At 40.3% G+C, this 20,254-nt stretch overlaps 1 protein-coding gene across 8 annotated transcripts in view; it reads left to right on the forward strand.

Annotated features, from left to right (window-relative positions):
• Nucleotides 1-20,254, forward strand: part of eps15l1a (epidermal growth factor receptor pathway substrate 15-like 1a) — a 146,184-nt gene that overhangs the window by 21,802 nt on the left and 104,128 nt on the right. For 4 of the 8 annotated variants that reach the window (XR_003596731.1, XM_028026750.1, XM_028026749.1 and 1 more), the window contains exons 6-9: nucleotides 1,947-2,015; nucleotides 5,808-5,933; nucleotides 16,060-16,119; nucleotides 16,748-16,990. Coding sequence is in view for 7 of the 8 variants with exons in the window: in XM_028026750.1 (XP_027882551.1) it covers nucleotides 1,947-2,015; nucleotides 5,808-5,933; nucleotides 16,060-16,119; nucleotides 16,748-16,990 (498 nt within the window). In the remaining variant the exon portion in view is untranslated. Of the gene's footprint in view, nucleotides 1-1,946; nucleotides 2,016-5,807; nucleotides 5,934-15,307; nucleotides 15,737-15,815; nucleotides 16,120-16,747; nucleotides 16,991-20,254 lie in introns of those variants that run through there. The other 4 variants (XM_028026752.1, XM_028026754.1, XM_028026755.1 and 1 more) reach the window with 4 other exon arrangements.

The following is a 20,254-nucleotide window of genomic DNA, read 5'->3' on the forward strand; positions in this document are numbered from 1 at the left end:
ATTCTCAGTTTTCCAGGTTTTTGTATTCAGGAAGGTTTAAAGGAAGTCATTATGTTTATGCAATTATAACTGATTGCCTTTTAGGTTGCCCAATTAAACTACTCCCCCTCTCCCAGATTTCACTAAATCTAAGACAGGAGCTGTTAGAGGTGTTAGAGGGGGGTCAGATAATGCTTCTGCATGTTGGCGTTCCAGCTAAAGCCTTTTTTTTGTCCCTATTTTCCCTTTACAACAATCTTGAAACGTCCTACAGTGTGTGGTGTGTTACTTGGTGGTGTGTTGAATATGCCAGATCTAAAATCGGGCATATTCAACATTGTCTAGGCCTGATTATCGCAGCCTGTAGGGTTTTCCCTGACTGGGAGCGAAACGCAGCCTGTTGAATGTGACAGGTAGCGAATCAGAAAGCGGTGACGTAAGAATGGAAGGAATCCCAAACATACGACATGGCAACTGAGAGTCCGGTGGACATCGGAGGTGATATGTGGAAATGTTTATTACTATATGTAAAGGTCATTATTATATATGTTTACTATATGTGGTTATGTTTATTCAGTTAAAAATGTTAACTACGAAAAAACATAACTCGCCTCCAAATCATAGTGCAGCAAATCCCTCCGTCTTTTATCAAACGCCTTTTCTTTTTGTTTAGTCTTTTATCGCTTAAAATTAGTCCACAAACTATCACTGTTGCTTCTTCATGGTCATCTGTGTTTGTTTATTCTAAATTCATGTATGGTATTTTGGGGGCTTTACTGGATTTTCTTCTAGAATCGAGATGTTCGTGAGTGGAATCGGTTCGTGTGTGGTGTGTTGCTCCTGCTGTGTGGCTGGACACACGGACCGATCGAATCTGTTGTACTTTTATCAGCTCTCTGGTCACAGAGGTTTGGAAAATCGGCCAACAATTCTTAAATCGTACCGTGTGAACCAGACTTAGAACTCATAAGCTGTACTACTCTCGTCTTGACCACTGCCCTAACGCTCTCTGACTCTGGTCGCTATGGTAACGTTTACACATCCCTTCAAAATAAGATTCAGATGCGCAACAAAAACGAACATTTTATTTTCATGAAAATTTTAACTCACGACAACGACAAATTAATGGGAATGCTTCGCTTGTTTCTCTGCAACGAGACGGTCCCACCTGGGAGTGATGAGAAACAATGACACCTGAAGTGTTGCTTATGCACAGGATGCTTGGTCTCCTCGTGGCGAAGCAGTTTGAAGCTTCATTCCTTCATTAGCGAACCAGTCGCCGCATATCATGCAGAGCTTGGAATGTGGGAATCACCTACTGGGATAAATCCATTCTCCTGTCTCTTCTCTGGACCCTACCCTACATAAAACGTAAATATTTAATTATTTCTTGGTACCAATTGGTCCACGGACCGGTACCGGTCCGCGGCCCGGGAGTTAGGGTCAGGTCCACCTGTCCAGATCCTGACCTCGGCAGTAGAATCTGAACAATAAAGATAAATGTTCTCCCAAGACTATTATACAGTTTTGCAACATTCCCAGTAGAGATCCCTGTAGCTGCCTGCAGTTCGGGGAGGTATGGGTGTCTGCCTTGCCTGGTGGATTATTACTTGTCTGCCCAACTAAGACGTCCAGTTTACTGGTGTAACCCAATCTATGAGGCTAAATGGACTTCCCTATACAGTCTGTCACCCTGTCCAGGCAGCCCAGGAGAAGGTATTTAAACAGTAAGGTGTAAATCGTAATGGGATTGTCTGTTGCCCTCGTGTTTGTTCATTCTTTTACACATGAAAATAAATGAAAATTAAAAGAAAAGAAAATTAAAATAAAAGAAAAATTGCATACCAAGGAATGTGCACATGAGTAGTATTCTTTTGTTGTTGTATAATCTGAATGTGTACTTGTGCATTAAAGACAAAGACTATTTACAGTACATGCGAAGCCTGTTGACATGTGTTTGATTACAGAAGGATACCAGCAGTCCCTCTTTGAGCAGCACATCCTCTTTGTCTTGTGAATTGCTGTGGGCTGTTAAGGTATGTAAAGACATCAACATAGTCGCATTAACGGAATATTTTCCGTATTTGGCTGGTTTTCTTTTTAAACAATGGGAAAATTTGAAGCCCATCTGTCATTTTGACAGGTTATAATTAACACCCGTGATTGGTGAACATGGGCAGACATTATAGACTTTACTCAAAGATTTCATAGCAGAATCAATCAATTAAAAAAATTCTTTCTGAATATCATCTCATGGACACTAAACTAAACGTGTCTTTCTGGCCGGGAGCTGACAGTGTGTTGAAGAGTTATGGACTGGACTCTTTGGAGCATCCGGTTAGGAAGTGCATTCCAAACTTTGGTTAAAATTTCACGTTTAATTCCAGACCCTATTGCATACAGAACAGAGAAAACTAAAGAGAATACAATGTTGAGATAATCAATTTATAGTTTTAACAAAGGAGCCCACAGTTTATCTTGAGGAAATAAATAAAGGTGCAGAAGTTAATTAGACCGTAACATACGCAGTGCTCTGCAGAACTAATGCAGATTTGGCTCCTCCACTTCCAAGAATTAAACCTAACTCACCTGCAGTTTTGACAAACAGTTTTAACAGTTCTATATGTACTGGAGTCTGGAATTAAAGGCACCATTTCAACCAAAGTTTGGAATGCGCTTCCTAACCGCATGCTCCAAAGAGTCCAGTCCATAACCCTTCAGCACGCTGACAGTTCCCAGTCAGAAAGACGCATTTAGTGAAATGATATTCAGAAAAGATTGATTTCAGTTGCCTCTGCGATGTACTCTTTACGTAAAGTCTATAATGCCTGCCCATGTGCACCAGTCAATGTTGTGAATTATAAAATGAAGAACGGGCTTAAAATGTTTCCGTCATTTAAAAAGAAAACGGTCAAATATTCCGTTCGATATATATATCTATATATATATATCTATATATATATATATAGATATATATATTACTGGGTTTCGGACGATGTAGCACCGACGTCACCCAATGCAGATGGAGGGCTGCAAGTAAATGCAGCCCATTTATTTCTGTTGATCCAGCATCAAAATGTTATTTTGATGTTGTTGATTCATCAAAATGTTGGATCAACAACATTTAGAACAATCGTTCTAATAGAGAGAAAGATAAACGTTATTTTCGTGTTTCGAAGGTAGTTGGTCACAAGGGAGTTAATTTTCAAAAACTGCCGAAAAAGCGGAGAACAGTGGATCAACAATCTACAGCTAAAAACAGGAGGTGCAGAAACTAACAACGCCATTGTTTGCAGCACCACTTTCTAACAGGTAACGATCGCATTGTTTAAATTGTATTTTCAGACAGTTTTATTGGACAGTTACTTAGAAAGCCAAGCATTCATATGTAAGGTAAAATATATTATTTTTATGCCTTAGCTTGGTTGTCCTCAGAGTGCTAATGTTGTTAGCAGCTAACTCAGTGCCGAGTCACAGACATAAAATGTAATGTGGGACTTTAATACTAGAAAAAAAAAGCTAAATAAATTAAAAATAACCTACCCAGCCATACAGTCACAGTGAGCTGTGACTATTCTCCCACATGGTTTGTGTCCGGCCACAAACATGAGGTTTCTTTAGATCGGTGTGAATGGTTGACCTACATTGGTCCTGAATCCAGCAACGACTCAACATTAACGTACAACTCCAGCATGAATTTGGGTTTACAGAAGCTAAATAAATTATTTACCAGGAGATCCAAGGTCATAGAAATAACATGAGTTAGTTCATTGTTAGCTATATCATTGTTATCATAGACAAATTACTTAAAATAGCACAATTCACTACTCACCCGGCAGAAAAAAGTCGACAGCCATTTAATGGTTCTTTTGATCCTAAATTTGACCCAATTTGAGACTAAATGATTGTATTTTCCAGGCTTTTGAAAGCTTTCTTCTGGCTCATTGTATAATATTAACTCTGCAGCTCCAGAGAGTTAGTTATGTGAGTCGCCGCAACACCAGGTAAATCCTCAAGATTATAAGAGAAGTCTTTTTTACCGAGATATTACAGATCATATCCTAAATATACACATTTTTTTTAGATGCCTTGTCTGTTTTGGTCTCTTTAGGACATTAGCTACTCATTGTGATCAATTTGGATTTGTTTTGAACAGGAGAAATCCCTTTCCTGGCCTCCATCTAAATGTCGTGCGTCATCCGTGTCTGAAACCCAGCAATATATATAAATATATATATATGTATATATTTATTTGTGTATATCTATGTCCATATGTGCACACATGAATCCACTAGTTTGCATACCCCAAATAAAAACATTGACATTTTTGTCACTGTCTGAAGTTAAAACCAACCAAACTTTTTATTTCAGATTCATTAGTAAAACAAAAATGACACCACAGAACTTAGCAAGAACATTTTTGGAGAATTTTTTGTAACTTTCTTCAAATGATTGTCTTTGAAATAGTATGTCTTCAGTCAAACATTTTGTGTTACCTTCCGCAAACTTCTCACAAGTTTGCTGGAGTTTTGGCTCTTTCCTTCTGATAGAACTTTAGGTTTGTAGACCACCTCACTTACATGCACCTTTTCAGTTCTACCCAGGCTGTTGTGATATAAAGCTTTTTTCCCACAATGTCATCTTGGGGTGTTATGACAATACCCTATTCTTGTCATAATTATGGCATTATTATGCCATAATTATGGCTATGCCTTTGTGTTGGCTTGGCCATCACTAAGGCCATGCCAGAAAATGGACTTTCTTGTCTTTAAGCCACTTTGACTATATATTTAAGATAATTTTCCATTTTGAAGATAAAATCTGTGCTCAAGCCTATGCCTTTATGACTGATGTCTTTAGATGTTATTTTAATAGTTCTACATAATACTATTTTCTCATGATGTCATCTGTTTTTTGAGGTGTAGCAGTTCGTCCTTTCCCTCATAGTCAGGATGGTACAAGCATCCCTGTTTTTCCTCCAAATGTAACAATGGTCATTATGGCTAAACAGTTCCACTGTAGTTTCATAGACAGGGAACATTTCTTCAAAAATGAAGACATGTTCATTTTTGAACATGTACACTTTGTCCCTGTGTGCATATATAAATTGTAATCTGGCTTTTGAACTAAAGGCTTCTTTCTTGCCTCTTTGGGGATAAGACACATTTCAATATGGATAATGACAATGTCTTACCAGCTTCAGCCAGCATATTCACAAGGTCTTTGGTTTTTGTTCTGGGGTCATTCTGCACATTTTGGACCAAAATACTTCCTTTTCCAGCAGCCATGATACAGCGTGCTGGAGTTCCGCTTGTGTTGCTATAGGTCAGTGATTTCCAACCCTGGTCCTCAAGGGACACTGCCCTGCATATTTTAGATGTTTCCCTGCTTTAATACACCTGATTCAACCTATTGCAGTTCAGCAATTGCCTGTTAACCTGCCATCAATTCAAATCAGCTGGGCTGAAGCATGGAACACCTAAAATGTATAGGGAAGTGTGTCTTGAGGACCAGGGTTAGGAAATACTGCTACGCTGGCCCATCACCAGCTAGCTGGGCTTTGCTTGGGTTGCTACGTGAGGCGCAGTGCTTGCTGATTTGTGACATTACAACCAGAAGATTTTTGAAACAGCACATTTTCCAGACACAAAAAAAATTAACTTATTAAACTCACTGGCCAAAAACAAAAAAAGTTTTCTCTGATTTAACTTCAGAAAGTGAGAAAATGGTGAGTTATATGTCTTTATTTGGTGTAGCTGGTTTCACCTTGATATATAAATATATGTAACCAGTTGATTGTCTGAAATATGGTGTTCTTACCCCTTTAGCCTGAGGAGAAGAATAAATTTGATGGGATTTTTGAAAGTCTTGTCCCCATCAATGGCCTTCTGTCAGGAGACAAGGTCAGACCAGTCCTCATCAATTCCAAGCTACCTCTAGATGTCCTTGGCAAGGTATATATGGCAATTCTGAATAGCCTTAGTTCTAATCTACTTGGAGTGTCCATTCTATTGAAAGACATGTTTAAAAGTCACAATCAAGGTGGAAGCCCATCCTTCAGGGTGTGGAAGCAGAAGCTTAATGACTCTCTATACTACAACGGAAGCATCAAAATCGGTTCTCGATGTAACGATGGGACAAAAATTGTGTCGGCATGTTCACAGAGTGACTTTGTTTTCTCCATTTTGACATAAGTCTGTCAAGATGGGGAAGTCAAGATGTGTTGTTGGAAATGCATATTGTAGCGAAGATATTTAGAGGTTTTTAGCTTCTGTCTCCTTTCCAACAAGACCTAGCTTCTGTCTTGTGGTCCTTTGTCACGGAGCTGTCTATGATCCCTGATCTTTAGTTGACTGAAGGAGAGAAACAGAGGCTTTAACTTGATTTTGGTAAAACCACAAGCAGCATTTCCACTGAAAAGTATACACAATTGTCATTTTATGTTCCTTTAACAAAACGTCTCACACTGTGACCCTGATGGACTGAATTGAAAACAGGAGGAGTCAGGAAATATACAGATATATTAGAAAAATATCTGTTTTTTATTTTAACACAAAATATATATGAGAAAAAGATAACTGAGCTCATAAGAGGTCAAAGAAACAAAACTGAATGTTAGGTTTAAATTACCTGAACACAGACACAAAGAAGAGACAAGAGTCAGAACTTAAGTTTTACCTGCAGGGAGAACACAGCTGAAACCCAGTTACAGATTTCAGCCTATGCTCTGAAGCTTCAACTGAGTCTTACCCTGCTTTTATTAGAATTAGGAACACTCTAGTTACATGACAGTGTGCAGCCCTGAAGGGAGGGGGAGCAGAAAACAGCTTCACACTCACATGAACACAACTCATTCATACAATCATCAAAAGCATATTTCATAAGATAAGAGTATAGGTTTGCAGTTCCACTGGGCAATCAACGCCGGAATGTCTCATTCATGGTATCCTCCTTTTTCACTGCTCAGCAGGCCGCTTCCAGAGTTTCTGCAAACACTTCAAAACACTCAAAGCACATCATTAAAATGTAAATGCAAAGGTAAATAAAATGGATGATATTATAAAATAAAGGTAAAGCAAATAAATGATAACTATAAAATCCTTCCAACACTGAACTCAGGCAAACATGCAAACAAACTGGTTGCAAAACAACTGACCTAACAAAGAAATGAGACACAGGGGTATATATACTGGCTGATCAGACCATGAAGACACAACAGGGGTAACTAAACAGAATACAATCACCAACAAAAAATTACAGGGTTAGGGATAGGGTTAGTTTGGGTAAACTAAACACCCCAAAATAAATAAACAAATTGTGCACTCTTAAGTCTTACTGACTTAAGAGTGAGTGAATGAGGCCATGGGTTTGGCCATCACACCTTCTATGTAATTTTCTGTGCAGTGGTTTCCCAGCTAAGCATTGAAAGCATTTGTCTTTAATGTATTAATGACATTAAAGGCTAAAAATAAAAATTACCTTATTTTGCTGTTGATGTACAGTGGGGAAAAAATAATTAGTTAGCCACCAATTGTGCAAGTTTTCTTGTCAGGACTCTGTGTTTTTTGGGTTTGTTCTGCTTCTCATTTTATTTAGCTTCATGTTTTAGTTCACTTTAGTTTAGCCCTTCCTGGTCCTTTTGATATTATTATTATTTTAGGTATTTAGTGAAATAAGAATTCTCTTATTGCTTTCCTTATTTTCAGTCCTTTATTGTGTGTAACAGTTATGGGCTAAGCAGCTAACTGTGGCTACAAAAGCAGCATCAGAAGAGTGTCCTTTAAGGAGCCTGAGATGTGAAAAAAACAGGAGGCAGTGCTTTTAGTTTTGGTGAATATACACTGCTCAAAAAAATAAAGGGAACACACAAATAACACATCCTAGATCTGAATGAAAGAAATATTCTCATTGAATACTTTGTTCTGTACAAAGTTGAATGTGCTGACAACAAAATCACACAAAAATCATCAATGGAAATCAAATTTATTAACCAATGGAGGCCTGGATTTGGAGCCACACACAAAATTAAAGTGAAATAACACTACATGCTGATCCAACTTTAATGTAATGTCCTTAAAACAAGTCAAAATGAGGCCCAGTATTGTGTGTGGCCTCCAAGTGCCTGTATGACCTCCCTACAACACCTGGGCATGCTCCTGATGAGGTGGCGGATGGTCTCCTGAGGGATCTCCTCCCAGACCTGGACTAAAGCATCCGCCAACTCCTGGACAGTCTGTGGTGCAACATTGCACCATTGGTCCATTGGTGGATGGAGCGAGACATGATGTCCCAGATGTGCTCAATCGGATTCAGGTCTGGGGAACGGGCTGGCCAGTCCATAGCTTCAATGCCTTCATCTTGCAGGAACTGCTGACACACTCCAGCCACATGAGGTCTAGCATTGTCCTGCATTAGGAGGAACCCAGGGCCAACCGCACCAGCATATGGTCTCACAAGGGGTCTGAGGATCTCATCTCGGTACCTAATGGCAGTCAGGCTACCTCTGGTGAGCACATGGAGGGCTGTGCGGCCCTCCAAAGAAATGCCACCCCACACCATTACTGACCCACTGCCAAACCGGTCATGCTGAAGGATGTTGCAGGCAGCAGACCGCTCTCCACGGCGTCTCCAGACTCTGTCACGTCTGTCACATGTGCTCAGTGTGAACCTGCTTTCATCTGTGAAGAGCACAAGGCGCCAGTGGCGAATTTGCCAATCCTGGTGTTCTCTGGCAAATGCCAAGCGTCCTGCACGGTGTTGGGCTATGAGCACAACCCCCATCTGTGGACGTCGGGCCCTCAGACCATCCTCATGGAGTCGGTTTCTAACCGTTTGTGCAGACACATGCACATTTGTGGCCTGCTGGAGGTCATTTTGCAGGGCTCTGGCAGTGCTCCTCCTGTTCCTTCTTGCACAAAGGCGGAGGTAGCGGTCCTGCTGCTGGGTTGTTGCCCTCCTACGGCCTCCTCCACGTCTCCTGGTGTACTGGCCTGTCTCCTGGTAGCGCCTCCAGCCTCTGGACACTACGCTGACAGACACAGCAAACCTTCTTGCCACAGCTCGCATTGATGTGCCATCCTGGATGAGCTGCACTACCTGAGCCACTTGTGTGGGTTGTGGAGTCCGTCTCATGCTACCACGAGTGTGAAAGCACCACCAACATTCAAAACTGACCAAAACATCAGCCAGACAGCATAGGTCTTTGGTCCCAACTGCAGAACCACTCCTTTACTGAGTGTGTCTTGCTAATAGCCAATAATTTCCACCTGTTGTCTATTCCATTTGCACAACAGCAGGTGAAATTGATTGTCAATCAGTGTTTCTTCCTAAGTGGACAGTTTGATTTCACAGAAGTTTGATTTACTTGGAGTTATATTGTGTTGTTTAAGTGTTCCCTTTATTTTTTTGAGCAGTGTATATTAAGTGATTTGAATAAAAAACATACAATTACAGCAACACGAGACACATGAAAATTGACTCAGAATAAATTGATTTCCAACTGATAAAGTCCATAGTCCATTCCTAGCTTGCCATCTTTCGATCCAGATGAGGATCTGATCCAACAGGGGGGAAAAAAAACCTGACCTAAAAAGGTCAGAAAATCCATCAAGGGTTTTATCAAAAAACAATTATGTACAAGTATAATACAAAAGGAAATAATTATTAAATTTAAACATCTAGTTTATGCATACTAAATGCAAATGCAATAATTAGATTCCTAATAATTAGACAAACATTTCAATCAAGTTAAATTAACCATAATTTAAATAAAACAAAAAAATATCATATTTCAAACTAATCAATTTAAAGTTAAAGTGCTAAAGTCAAAGTGCACTTCCAAAATATCAATCAAGAAAAATAAAATAATTTAATTGTCAAATACTCAAGCAGAGTGAGGGAAGGAAAATAAATAAATAAATATACTGTGCAATATCAAACTTAAGTGTAGCTACATTCTGTTCTGATCAATTTAATTTTAAACTTCAGTGCCTCAGCATCAATGTAAAGATGTCAGAACACACACAAAATTCAGCAACAAGTTACCTTCTAGAAGAGAGTGGGGCATACTGAGCCACAATCAGCACTGACAGAATCCCGGTGACGGTCCAGGTAAACAGCGTCAATGATTCTAATAAAACAACGCTCCAATGAGCAATCAAGCAGAAGTTCCAAATGTAAAAGTAATATTGTTATCAAATAACAAACTCACCCAGCAATCGAATCAATAGGTTTAAAGATTTTTGGAGGAATTCCTGAGGAAGACACCAACAGCAAGCCACAATCACAGTGGAAACTGGTGAGGATCTTTCACTGCGCGCTGGAGGCGGGACTTTAAATAAGCTAGCAGAGTTTGGGGCAATACAGGAAGTGGGCCTGCAAAAATTAAAGTCCTTTACTAATTACAGGTTACATGTGTTTCTAGGTTTATTCTTTAGTTACCTTAAGTTCTGTCCTTTTTTGTTAGAGTCCACGTTAAGCCTTCTTTTATGACTTTAGCTTAATTCTATTTTATCCTTCTAGTTATTTCTTATTTCAGGCTCCGTGCAGTGTTTCTAGTAATGTTTATTTCTTAATTTCATCACCCCAGGATCAGTTATTCGTCCATGTCCGGGTCTATGTATATCTTCCTTTAGTAATTCTAGTTAGGTTATTTCTTTAGTCCTTCTAGCTTTCCCCGTAGTGCTACTAATTCTTATTTGGTCTCTTTAGGTTTGGTTAGTCTTTCTTTAGTAATTCTAGTTAGGTGTTAGTGTCTTTTGTATTAGTATTTTTCAGTTCCCCATTTCCTCCCTTTTGTGTTCCCAGCAGATCTCCGTTGTTTCCCTGTGCCACCTTCTCCCCGCCCCTCAGCCAGCTCCTGTGTCAATTACTCACACCTGCAATCACTCTTCTCATCTAGTTAGGCCATTGTTCCATTTACTACCTCCCAGTATTTAAGCTCGTCTATCCCAGTCACAACTTGCCAGTCCATCTTGTCACCCTGATTGTCACTATCTATGCTTCCCTTCCTGGATTACCTGTTGTTCCCTTGTGTTTCCAGTTTGTTTTGTTTTTGGATTTTCTTGTACCCTTGGATTTTGGATATTTTGTTGGTTAATTTTCTTCATTAAAACATCCATTTATTTCTACATCTACTGCCTGCTGCATCTGGGTCCACTGCCACACCACATTATGACATCTCTGTTAAAAAGCTGAGAGGCCTGTAATTGACATCATAGATAGGCCTCAACTATGAGAGACAAAATGAGAAAACATATCTAGAAAATCACCTTTTCTGAATTTTTAAGAATTTATTCAAACATTATGGTGGAAAATAAGTACTTGGTCAATAACAGAAGTTCATCTCAGGACTTTGTTATATATCCTTTGATGGTAATGACAGTGCCATGCTCATTGGGAGTTCTTTAATTCACATGCAGAATCACACAGCAGACACCAGAATGATAATGTAAATATAGTTTATTTACAATATGTATAAAAAAATGTTCAGCACAGAAGCCTTTGGGGGGGTGGGGAGATCTAGATTGAGCAGGGCCTGGAGAGAACACTGGGTAAATAGGGTGAAGATGAGAATCCTTTTAAAGGTCAAATCAAAAGTTATCTTACAGTTCTGGGGTGAGAACCGCAAGAGGTTGGAGAGATTTTGGATTCTGCTGGTGAGATCATTCTCGGTTTCAATAGTCCTGAGAGTTTGACTTGAAGACGTTTTGAACCAGGAGTTGCTTGCAGGATCTTTTTGTGGAAGAGCAGGCAGGCAGGTGTCACTGAGGCTGGAGAATGAGAATGCTCTCAGGTAAGTGGACAGCCACCTGAAGACACAGGAGACACACAGGTAAAATAGCTTTGGTAAACACAGAGAGAAACTTAGAGCTCAGAGGGCTTGAGACTACCAGAATAGATAAATGATCAGGCGTCAAAAGCTTCTCCAACCCTTCTTTATATCCAGGAGCCTGCTGATGAGCCAATTGTCTACTGCTGGCAGCAACAGCGCCGCTCTCTGCAGCAAAGATCCTAAAGGGAACAGGAGGTCTCACACATACACACAAACACTCACGCAGCACCACCAACACCTCCCCACCCCCCAACAGCTGCCACCTGACGGTCAAGCCGACCAAGATGGGACCATGTACGTAAGCCGACCAATACGTTCCTTGGGACCGTATTCCTCCCAGTTCACTAAATATTGGAAGCCCCTGGCCTGACAGGTACGTTAAAAATCTTCTTGACCAGCTAATCCGGATGTCCGTCGATATCCAATGTTGGTGGAGGAGGTTTGGAAGGGGGACATAAGGGACTGGTAGCAACAGGTTTGAGCAAAGAGACATGGAAGACAGGGTGAATCTGCAGGCCATCAGGTTGGGGCTAAGGCAAACAGAGATAGGGCTGAGGACAGATTGAATTTTAAAGGGACCAATAAACTTGGGCGAAAGCTTGTTAGAAGATGCTTTGAGGTCAATGTCCCTGGTGGAAAGCCAAACCTTTTGTCCAGGTTGATACAGGGGTGCAGGAACCCCTTTGCGGTCAGCCAGATGGCAATTCTGAACAGAAGTGCTGTCTAGAGCGGCAGAGACGTTCTTCCACATGTGCCTACATTTGCAGATGAAATGACGAACAGGTGACAGACAATTCTTTTTCATCAGCTGGAAACAATGGTGGATGATACCCCAATGAGGCTTCAAAAGGGGAGAAGCCAGTTGCTGAGGAGACATGAGCATTGTGGGCGTATTCCACTCGCAGAAGTTGTGGGCTCCAGGAGGACTGTTAGAAACACACAGGCAACGCAATGTAGTTTCAAGCTCTTGGTTCATCCTCTCGGTTTGGCCATTGGTTTGAGGATGAAAACTCAGGGCCACACTGGCACTAAGGGCATTGCAAAATTCCTTCCATAAATTGGAGATGAACTGGGGACCCCTGTCTGAGAGGACGTCACATGGAATGCCATGAAGGCGAAAGACGTGTTTCAGGAGGAGTTCAGCTGTCTCAAAGGAGGATGGCAACTTCTGGAGTGGAACCAGGTGACGGGCCTTAGAAAAGTGCACTACAGTGGTGAAAATGGTGAAAATCCCTTAGAGACTGGAACGCTCAAACCAAAATCAAGGGCCACATGAGATTAGGGGCGTTTGGGTATAGGAAGGGAGTGAAGAAGGCCACTTGGAGGCTGGCGAGTGCTCCTGGCGCAGACGGCACAAGCCAAAATCCAGCAGCCTGCTGATGAGCCAATTGTCTACAGCAGGCAGCAGCAACTCCTCTCTCTGCAGCAAAGATCCTAAAGAGAACAGAAGGTCTCACGCGTACACACAAACACTCACGCAGCAGAACCCAACAGAGGCCAAACGTTTTCTGTGTGTTGGCACACACTGTAGCTGGTATTTTAGCCCATTCCTCCATGCAGATCTCCCCTAGAGCATTTCATATGGGCTTGCGATCTGGAGACTGGCTTGGACACTTTGGGACCTTGAAATGCTTCTTACTAAGTCACTACTTTGTTGCAAGGGCAGTGTGCTTGGAATCATTGTCATGCTGAAAGACCCAGCCACATTTAATCTTCAATGCACTTGCTGTTGGAAGGAGGTTTGCACTAAAAATCTCACTGTACATGGCCCCATTCAATCTTTCATGTACACAAATCAGTTGTCCTTTGCAGCGAAACAGCCCCAAAGCATGATGTTGCCATCCCCATGCTTCACAGTAATTGTGTTCTTTGGATGCAACTCAGCACTGTCCTCTAAACACGACAAGTTGTGTTTCCACCAAAACGTTCTACTTTGGTTTCATCTGACCATATGGCATTTTCGCAATACTCTTTTGGAACACCCAAAAGCCATCTAGCAAACTTCAGACGGGCCCAGATGTGTACCAGCTTAAGCAGGGGAACATGTCTGGCACTGCAGGATTTGAGTCCCTGGCGGCCTAGTGTGTTACTGACAGTAGCCTTTGTTACGTTAGTCCAAGCCTCCACACTGTGAACACAAAGGCTGTGTTCATACTGCGGCCTGAAGTGACCCAATTACAATTTTTTTGACATAATGCGACATGTATCTGACCTTTTCATGATAGTCTGAAAAATACAAGTCAGATTTTTTTCGAATGCAACCCAGACCACTTGAATATTCGATATGTATCCGATCATTTCAAATGCGACCTGAATCCTAAAGGCCAGAACTTTCCTGAACATTACTGATACTCAACAAATGTCCCTATTCTGCATCCTGATATTTGCAAGTGGGAAGAAAAACAACAAGTATGGTAATCCATACTTGGATTACCTAAGTAATCCATACACAGGAAGAAATCAAAACATATAAGTTCAGATATTAAGATATGTGTAATAAATATAAGATGCCACAGATAAGGCCTGCATAAGATGTTGAGGAACTATTCCAGTAGCAAATTGGCTACTGGAATAAGACATCAATGGCATGGGAAGAGAATAAGGAACTGTTGGAATGCTGCAACTCTGTTAACCCTAGCCAGCGGGTTACATGAAAAGACTGTGAGAAACATGGATGTTTCGATACCAACAGTTTAAACTAACACTGGAAAATCTAGTAGTTCAGACTTCCAACATCCACAAATGGCAATTGATTTTACTATTAGGGATCCAGGAGGTGCAACACATAAATGGTATGGAGCTAGGACCCAAGGTCACATGGAGGAGGTCAGAAGTTACCACTTCCCCCCACCTTTCGCCCGCAGCTCAGTGAAAGCTCTGTCACCCCATTGCCATTGTTGATACTTTGACACCAATCCTGCACACCTCCAGTTGGCGATGCATTTGGCAAATCTTTTAAATTGCCTATAGTCCAGTTCAGTACGAGTCCAATGGCAAGTCTTATGAAGTTTTGCCAAAATCTGACCTACCAGACAGGAGTCATTGTCACTTCCTGTTTTGTGGCGAAACAGGAAGGACTTCCTCTAGGCTTTTGAACATACCATTTGTGGTTATTAAGAGTTAGTGGATAATGTTTTAATTTTAAGTCATACATAGGGAGAAGCTGAATGACTCATCCAATAATCCTCTGTTTCTTCTCTGAGCTTTGGTCGCCTGACTGAATATTTCTTGATTAAGCTGTCACAATTCTGATTGCTCACCTCTAAGTGTTGGGAACTGGGGTTTTGGCTCTTTGTGGGGATTTTCTGTTTGCCTGCTGTTTCCCTCGTCATCCACTAGATGGTGCCTAGAGGCTGCACTTACCTGGAGGGTGTGCCTCCTGTCCGGATTCAGCGCACCTGTGATCAATCACCTTGTTATCTAGGAGTATATGAGGAGCAGGCTGCCAGCACTTTGACACCTGAGTGTTTGCCAGTTAATGTACTCTGAGCCTCCCTGAGTCTGCTCTCTGAGTTTTCTAAGATTATCTTGAGCGATAATTTCCTGTTGAATTTCGCCCATGTGTTTCCTCGTGGTACTTTGGATTCAACCCACTGTGTAACTTGAGTTCCTGGCTTTCTGGTTTCCCCTCGTGACGCCGTAGATCTTACCCACTGGTTGCCTGAGTCCCTCTCCACCTCAGGTCAGATGTAGAATCATTGACAGTTCCTGGTTTCTCGGCTGGCTATCGGGACCACTCCTCACTTCTCCTCACAAGTACTTACCTGTCTGTCCTTCACCACAATCCTCTTCCATCTGCCTCCAAAGAACTCTCCGTCAAGATCACACTGAAACTTGGATTATCTCAAGAACCCCCTGCAAAGTGACCACAACCCCAGAGGCCACAGTACTTCTCCCCCTGGTAGAAACTAACCACTTCATCAAGTAAGATCATTCCAGTTCCTCATAATTCAACTTGTCCAACTTGCCATCAATTTCACCATCTCTCTCTCACTGTCTTCAGAGTTCAGAAGACCCCGGCTTCCCGTCCACAGGACAAGAATCACACAATCTCATGTTTCATCATTGTTTAAATAAACTTTATCTGATTTCCTGTTCTCCTCATTGTGTTCCTAACCCTGAAAGACATGAACCCAACATGACACTAAGTCTCTCTTTTTTCTTCTTTTTCTTTTTACAGTTTTGCTTTCAACAAATTTTAATCCCGGACCTCATTGACTCTTCTCCTGTTTATTTCACATCATTAGGTTTGGGATTTGAGTGACATTGATAAAGACGGCCATCTGGACAAGGACGAATTTGCAGTGGTGAGTTTTATTGATGTCCTTAACTTGCAAACAGTAATTATGATAGGAACAATGGCGGCAACGATGGTAGGAGTTGTCCCTCAATCAGTGAGTTGCTGGTTAGATTTCTGTTCTCCTGCCATTGTGTCCTTGGTCCCACCTTGCCTTTCTGATGGTCAGAAGGGCCAATGGCACAAAATGGCTTCTGTCAGATTGTGACAGGGCAGCTGTGGCTACTATGGAGTAGCTTGCTATCATCAGTGTGTGATTGTGCCCTTTGAGATCTGTTTGATATAAAAACAGCATACATAAAATTGATAAGTTTCATGTTTCTTCAGAACCTTTAGAAGGGGGAAAAGGTAGAGTGAATAAAAATGGTCAGTATGTCCTCCAGCAGTCATATCTGTGACACAATGACTACAGAGCCAGCTCAGGATAACACGAGCTACTCTAACAATAAGCTTTAGCGAAAGTATCAGTTTTTAATCCCAGTTAAGGTAGTCGAAGTGTATGTGCTCTTATATACAGATATTTTAACAGCCATAAAGGTTTTTTGATACTTGTGCCTATGTGTAGACTTGAAGCATTTTTTGATGTCTGTTTCAGAAAACTCTTTATGCAACTGTTAAAGAAGATTATGTTCTTTCAGGCCATGCACCTTGTGTATCGGGCCTTAGAGAAGGAGGCGATTCCCGCGCTCCTTCCCTCTGCCCTCATCCCTCCATCAAAGAGGAAGAAGAGCCTCTGCTCAGTGCAAGGTCCTGTTCCTGGACTACCAGCCAGCCCCCCACCACTAAAAGACTCACTACATTCCACACCCTCCCATGGCAGCATGACATCACTCAACAGCACCGGCAGCCTGTCACCTAAACACACTCTCAAGTCAGGACTGGTAATAAACTCTCTCACACTAATGTACTAATACTAGGCACCATAGCAAGTAAATGTACATTAACTTTTGTGACATACTTGACTGAACAAAGAGAAACAAAAACTTCTGTGCATTATATATAGAAGAACCATATTCTGTTGCAATATGTCTTTCAGTGAAGATTGTAAATGAGAGCAGCAGGCAGAACTAAATTAAGCCCATTATAGAATAAAAGCAAGCAGATGGTATTTTATTATTTATTACTCTACATTTTTTAAGTACAAATTGGAGATTCTGTCTGTAAAAGGTGCCGTACAACAAATCCAATTATGCCTCCATCATGCTATTGAAATCTGTCAGTTTTCTGTTGTATAAAGCTATACAACAGAAAACTTAAGTAACTTAAGTAAATTAAGTAAGCTCTGTAAAACTTAAGTAAAAAATGCCACTGAGTTGTTTGTGGAGGTGTATTGCCTGTGGAACTAATTTGGTCAAACTTCCAAATATTAACTGCAACAAACCTTCTGTCAAATGGATCAGAAAGTGCAATTAGGAATGCTAAATGTAATGTAAAATAAATAATACCTGGGAAAGAGGAGGGAGAATTAATATTTGTTCAAACACTGCAAATTACAGAAAGAAAAACCCTTTTCTGCACCATGAGATATAAAAAATATCCACCCATTTCTACAAATTGTATTTATTTACTGTATTCACAATTAAATAATTTCAAATAAAATAAAAATAACAATAGCTGTTGATATGTGAGCAGAGCATTATACCACGAAGGATTAAGGCAGTTCTGAAAGCGACAGGGGGTCCAACTCGGTACTAGCAAAATGTACCTAATAAAGTGGCTGGTGAGTGTACAACTGGCATAATAATCAACTCTAGCTGCACAACCCTTGGCGCAGCTAGACAGGCAGGAGCAAGTGTCATGCTGGGTGTTAGTTTTTCAAAATAAAGTAACATTTAATGTTTTATGTCATTTAAATTCATTTCAAACCCTGATTATGGTTAGTAAAAGTGCACAAATGTAGGATCTATTTATGTATATGTATATCACACACTTTACATTGTTTTAACAAATAAGAACAACAAAAAAAACGTAATTCTGAAGGTGTGGGGCTTTTATTTTGCAGTGGTGGTGCACCGCCCGCAGCATAGAATTAGACTGAATAGATCAGCTTTTTATGGAAAAAAGCGCCCTCAGATGCTCGCTCCGGTTTTACACCTGTGCAGCAGCGACGGAGTCATGCAGAGCTGTTCAGGTGTGTTAGAATCATGGCAGCAAAAAACAGTAAAAGGCAAAGAACTTTGCACAGGTTTTCCCCCAAAACAACCGTTGATAGTTCATTAATGCTGTTGGTTGCAGGTAATGATAGCTAAATGATCATTAGCTAATGTCAATTTATCATGTCAAACTTGTTAACAAAAATAGGCTATCAATTTTGTATATCTATGTTCAAAAGTGGGTAGTAATGGTTACATTTACTTAAGCAACTTTTTGCAAAAAAGGTACCGGTACTTATAAGAGTAGTTTTACTGCACTGTATTTTTTTTCTTTTACTTGAGTAATATTATTATTGCTACTCTTATTTGAGTAGATTGAATTTGTATTTGAAGAAATGCACATTAGACACCGGAAACATTAGATTCTTAGATTTCTGCAACATATGAGGTAATGTTTATGCAAAGTTGAGCATAATTCATCAAAATTTTATACATGTCACTGTTTACATTTTTATTGGGGTTTTTTAACGGTGGTTGTAAGAGCTCTGCTCTACTTCCTCATGGGGGCAGAGTGATCTTGCCATGGCATCGTGTCAACTGAGTCTAAGATAGATATTAAAGGCTTCATTTAGACTGTGTCAACATGAACTCTAAAGTACCCCACTATAATTATCATGTCATTATTTACTACTAATGTAGGTTTTAGAAAGGTCTTAAACTCTTAATTATATTTTATAGATAAGAAATAATACTCAGAGACGAGTCCTTTTGCTGCAGGCCACGGCGGGTGGAGATTTATTACACTCTTCCACAGATCATCTTACAACTTCGTCAGTAAACATCTTGGTTCCAAAAAATCCCCCAAAATCTCCCTCTATTCTTGGAGTCAGCCTGTTTTTATACATTCTCATTCTCACTGCTGTGAGTTGGCAAGTTTTGACCAATAACATTACTCGTGTCTTGCGTGTGTTTTACGTAGGACTCTTGGCTGCCTTTGTATTGAATGTGTATTGGGTTTTTTCTGGGAGTATTCAGACCTTTTTGACTTCACATCTACTTCGTTTCAGAAGTGCCAAATAAGCCACTTATTATTCTTATCTATCTAAACAGTTTATTTCCCAGACATTCTTTAGTCCAACTTCGGGCTTCGCACGCAAGGGAAAGTTGGGAGGTTAAGTTAAATTGACCTATAATGGCGCCAGATTTCCTCAGTAAAAAACAACTCCATAAAAAGTATTTCCGCTCTTACACTAAATAATAAAAAAAAATCTGAGATATGATCTAAAAACTTAGAGTAATTGCCTGATCAAAGATACAAAACAACACACAACAAAAGTGGTTTTAGTGCTTTGCAACTCGGATCAACATACTGGGCTTTATTGGTTATTCACTCACTATTGTCATTGCTTTTGTCCAGCAGGTTGAAAGTTTGAGGTAAACTCTTAGCTCATTAACATTGTCAACACATCACTTTTAATTTAATTGTTTAAGTATTGTTAATGTCTTCCAATAAGACATCATTACCTAGTTAAATTTTCTGTCAGCTATAAAAAAGGTTTACATAAAAATAGAGGGAAGCACAGGTGGACTGCTCTAGCACCCCTCCCACTGGGCTTAGAAAGTTTTCTGGAGGAATCCCTCAGAAAATAAGAACATACTTGGGGTGTATTTTAGACCTGTTGAGTATACATTAATTTAGCTTAAAATAGATTATTCTACTGTTTTGTGAATTTCACGCATAAATAATATTTTGGGGATAAAGTAGCTTGTTCTTAGAAAAATGTAAACTTTCACAAATGTATATTTTGAACAGGTGTTAGAAGGAAACCAAATCTCCTGGATCATTTCACTTCAAAGAGCCATAAGTCCCAATGCTAATTGACAGTCGATGCTGGTGGGTGAGGTTATTGTAAAGTAATGTAACAACTTTTGGTAACACCTTCAGGTTGTTCTTCATGGGAACAATTCTTCTGAAACTTTGAAAGCTGTTTTCTCGCTGATCTTTTTTAATTGTGGAGGGAGGGAAGTGGTATTATTAAGAAGAAATACAGT

The sequence above is a fragment of the Xiphophorus couchianus genome, chromosome 9, assembly GCF_001444195.1.
Source record: "Xiphophorus couchianus chromosome 9, X_couchianus-1.0, whole genome shotgun sequence".
Taxonomy (NCBI): domain Eukaryota; kingdom Metazoa; phylum Chordata; class Actinopteri; order Cyprinodontiformes; family Poeciliidae; genus Xiphophorus; species Xiphophorus couchianus.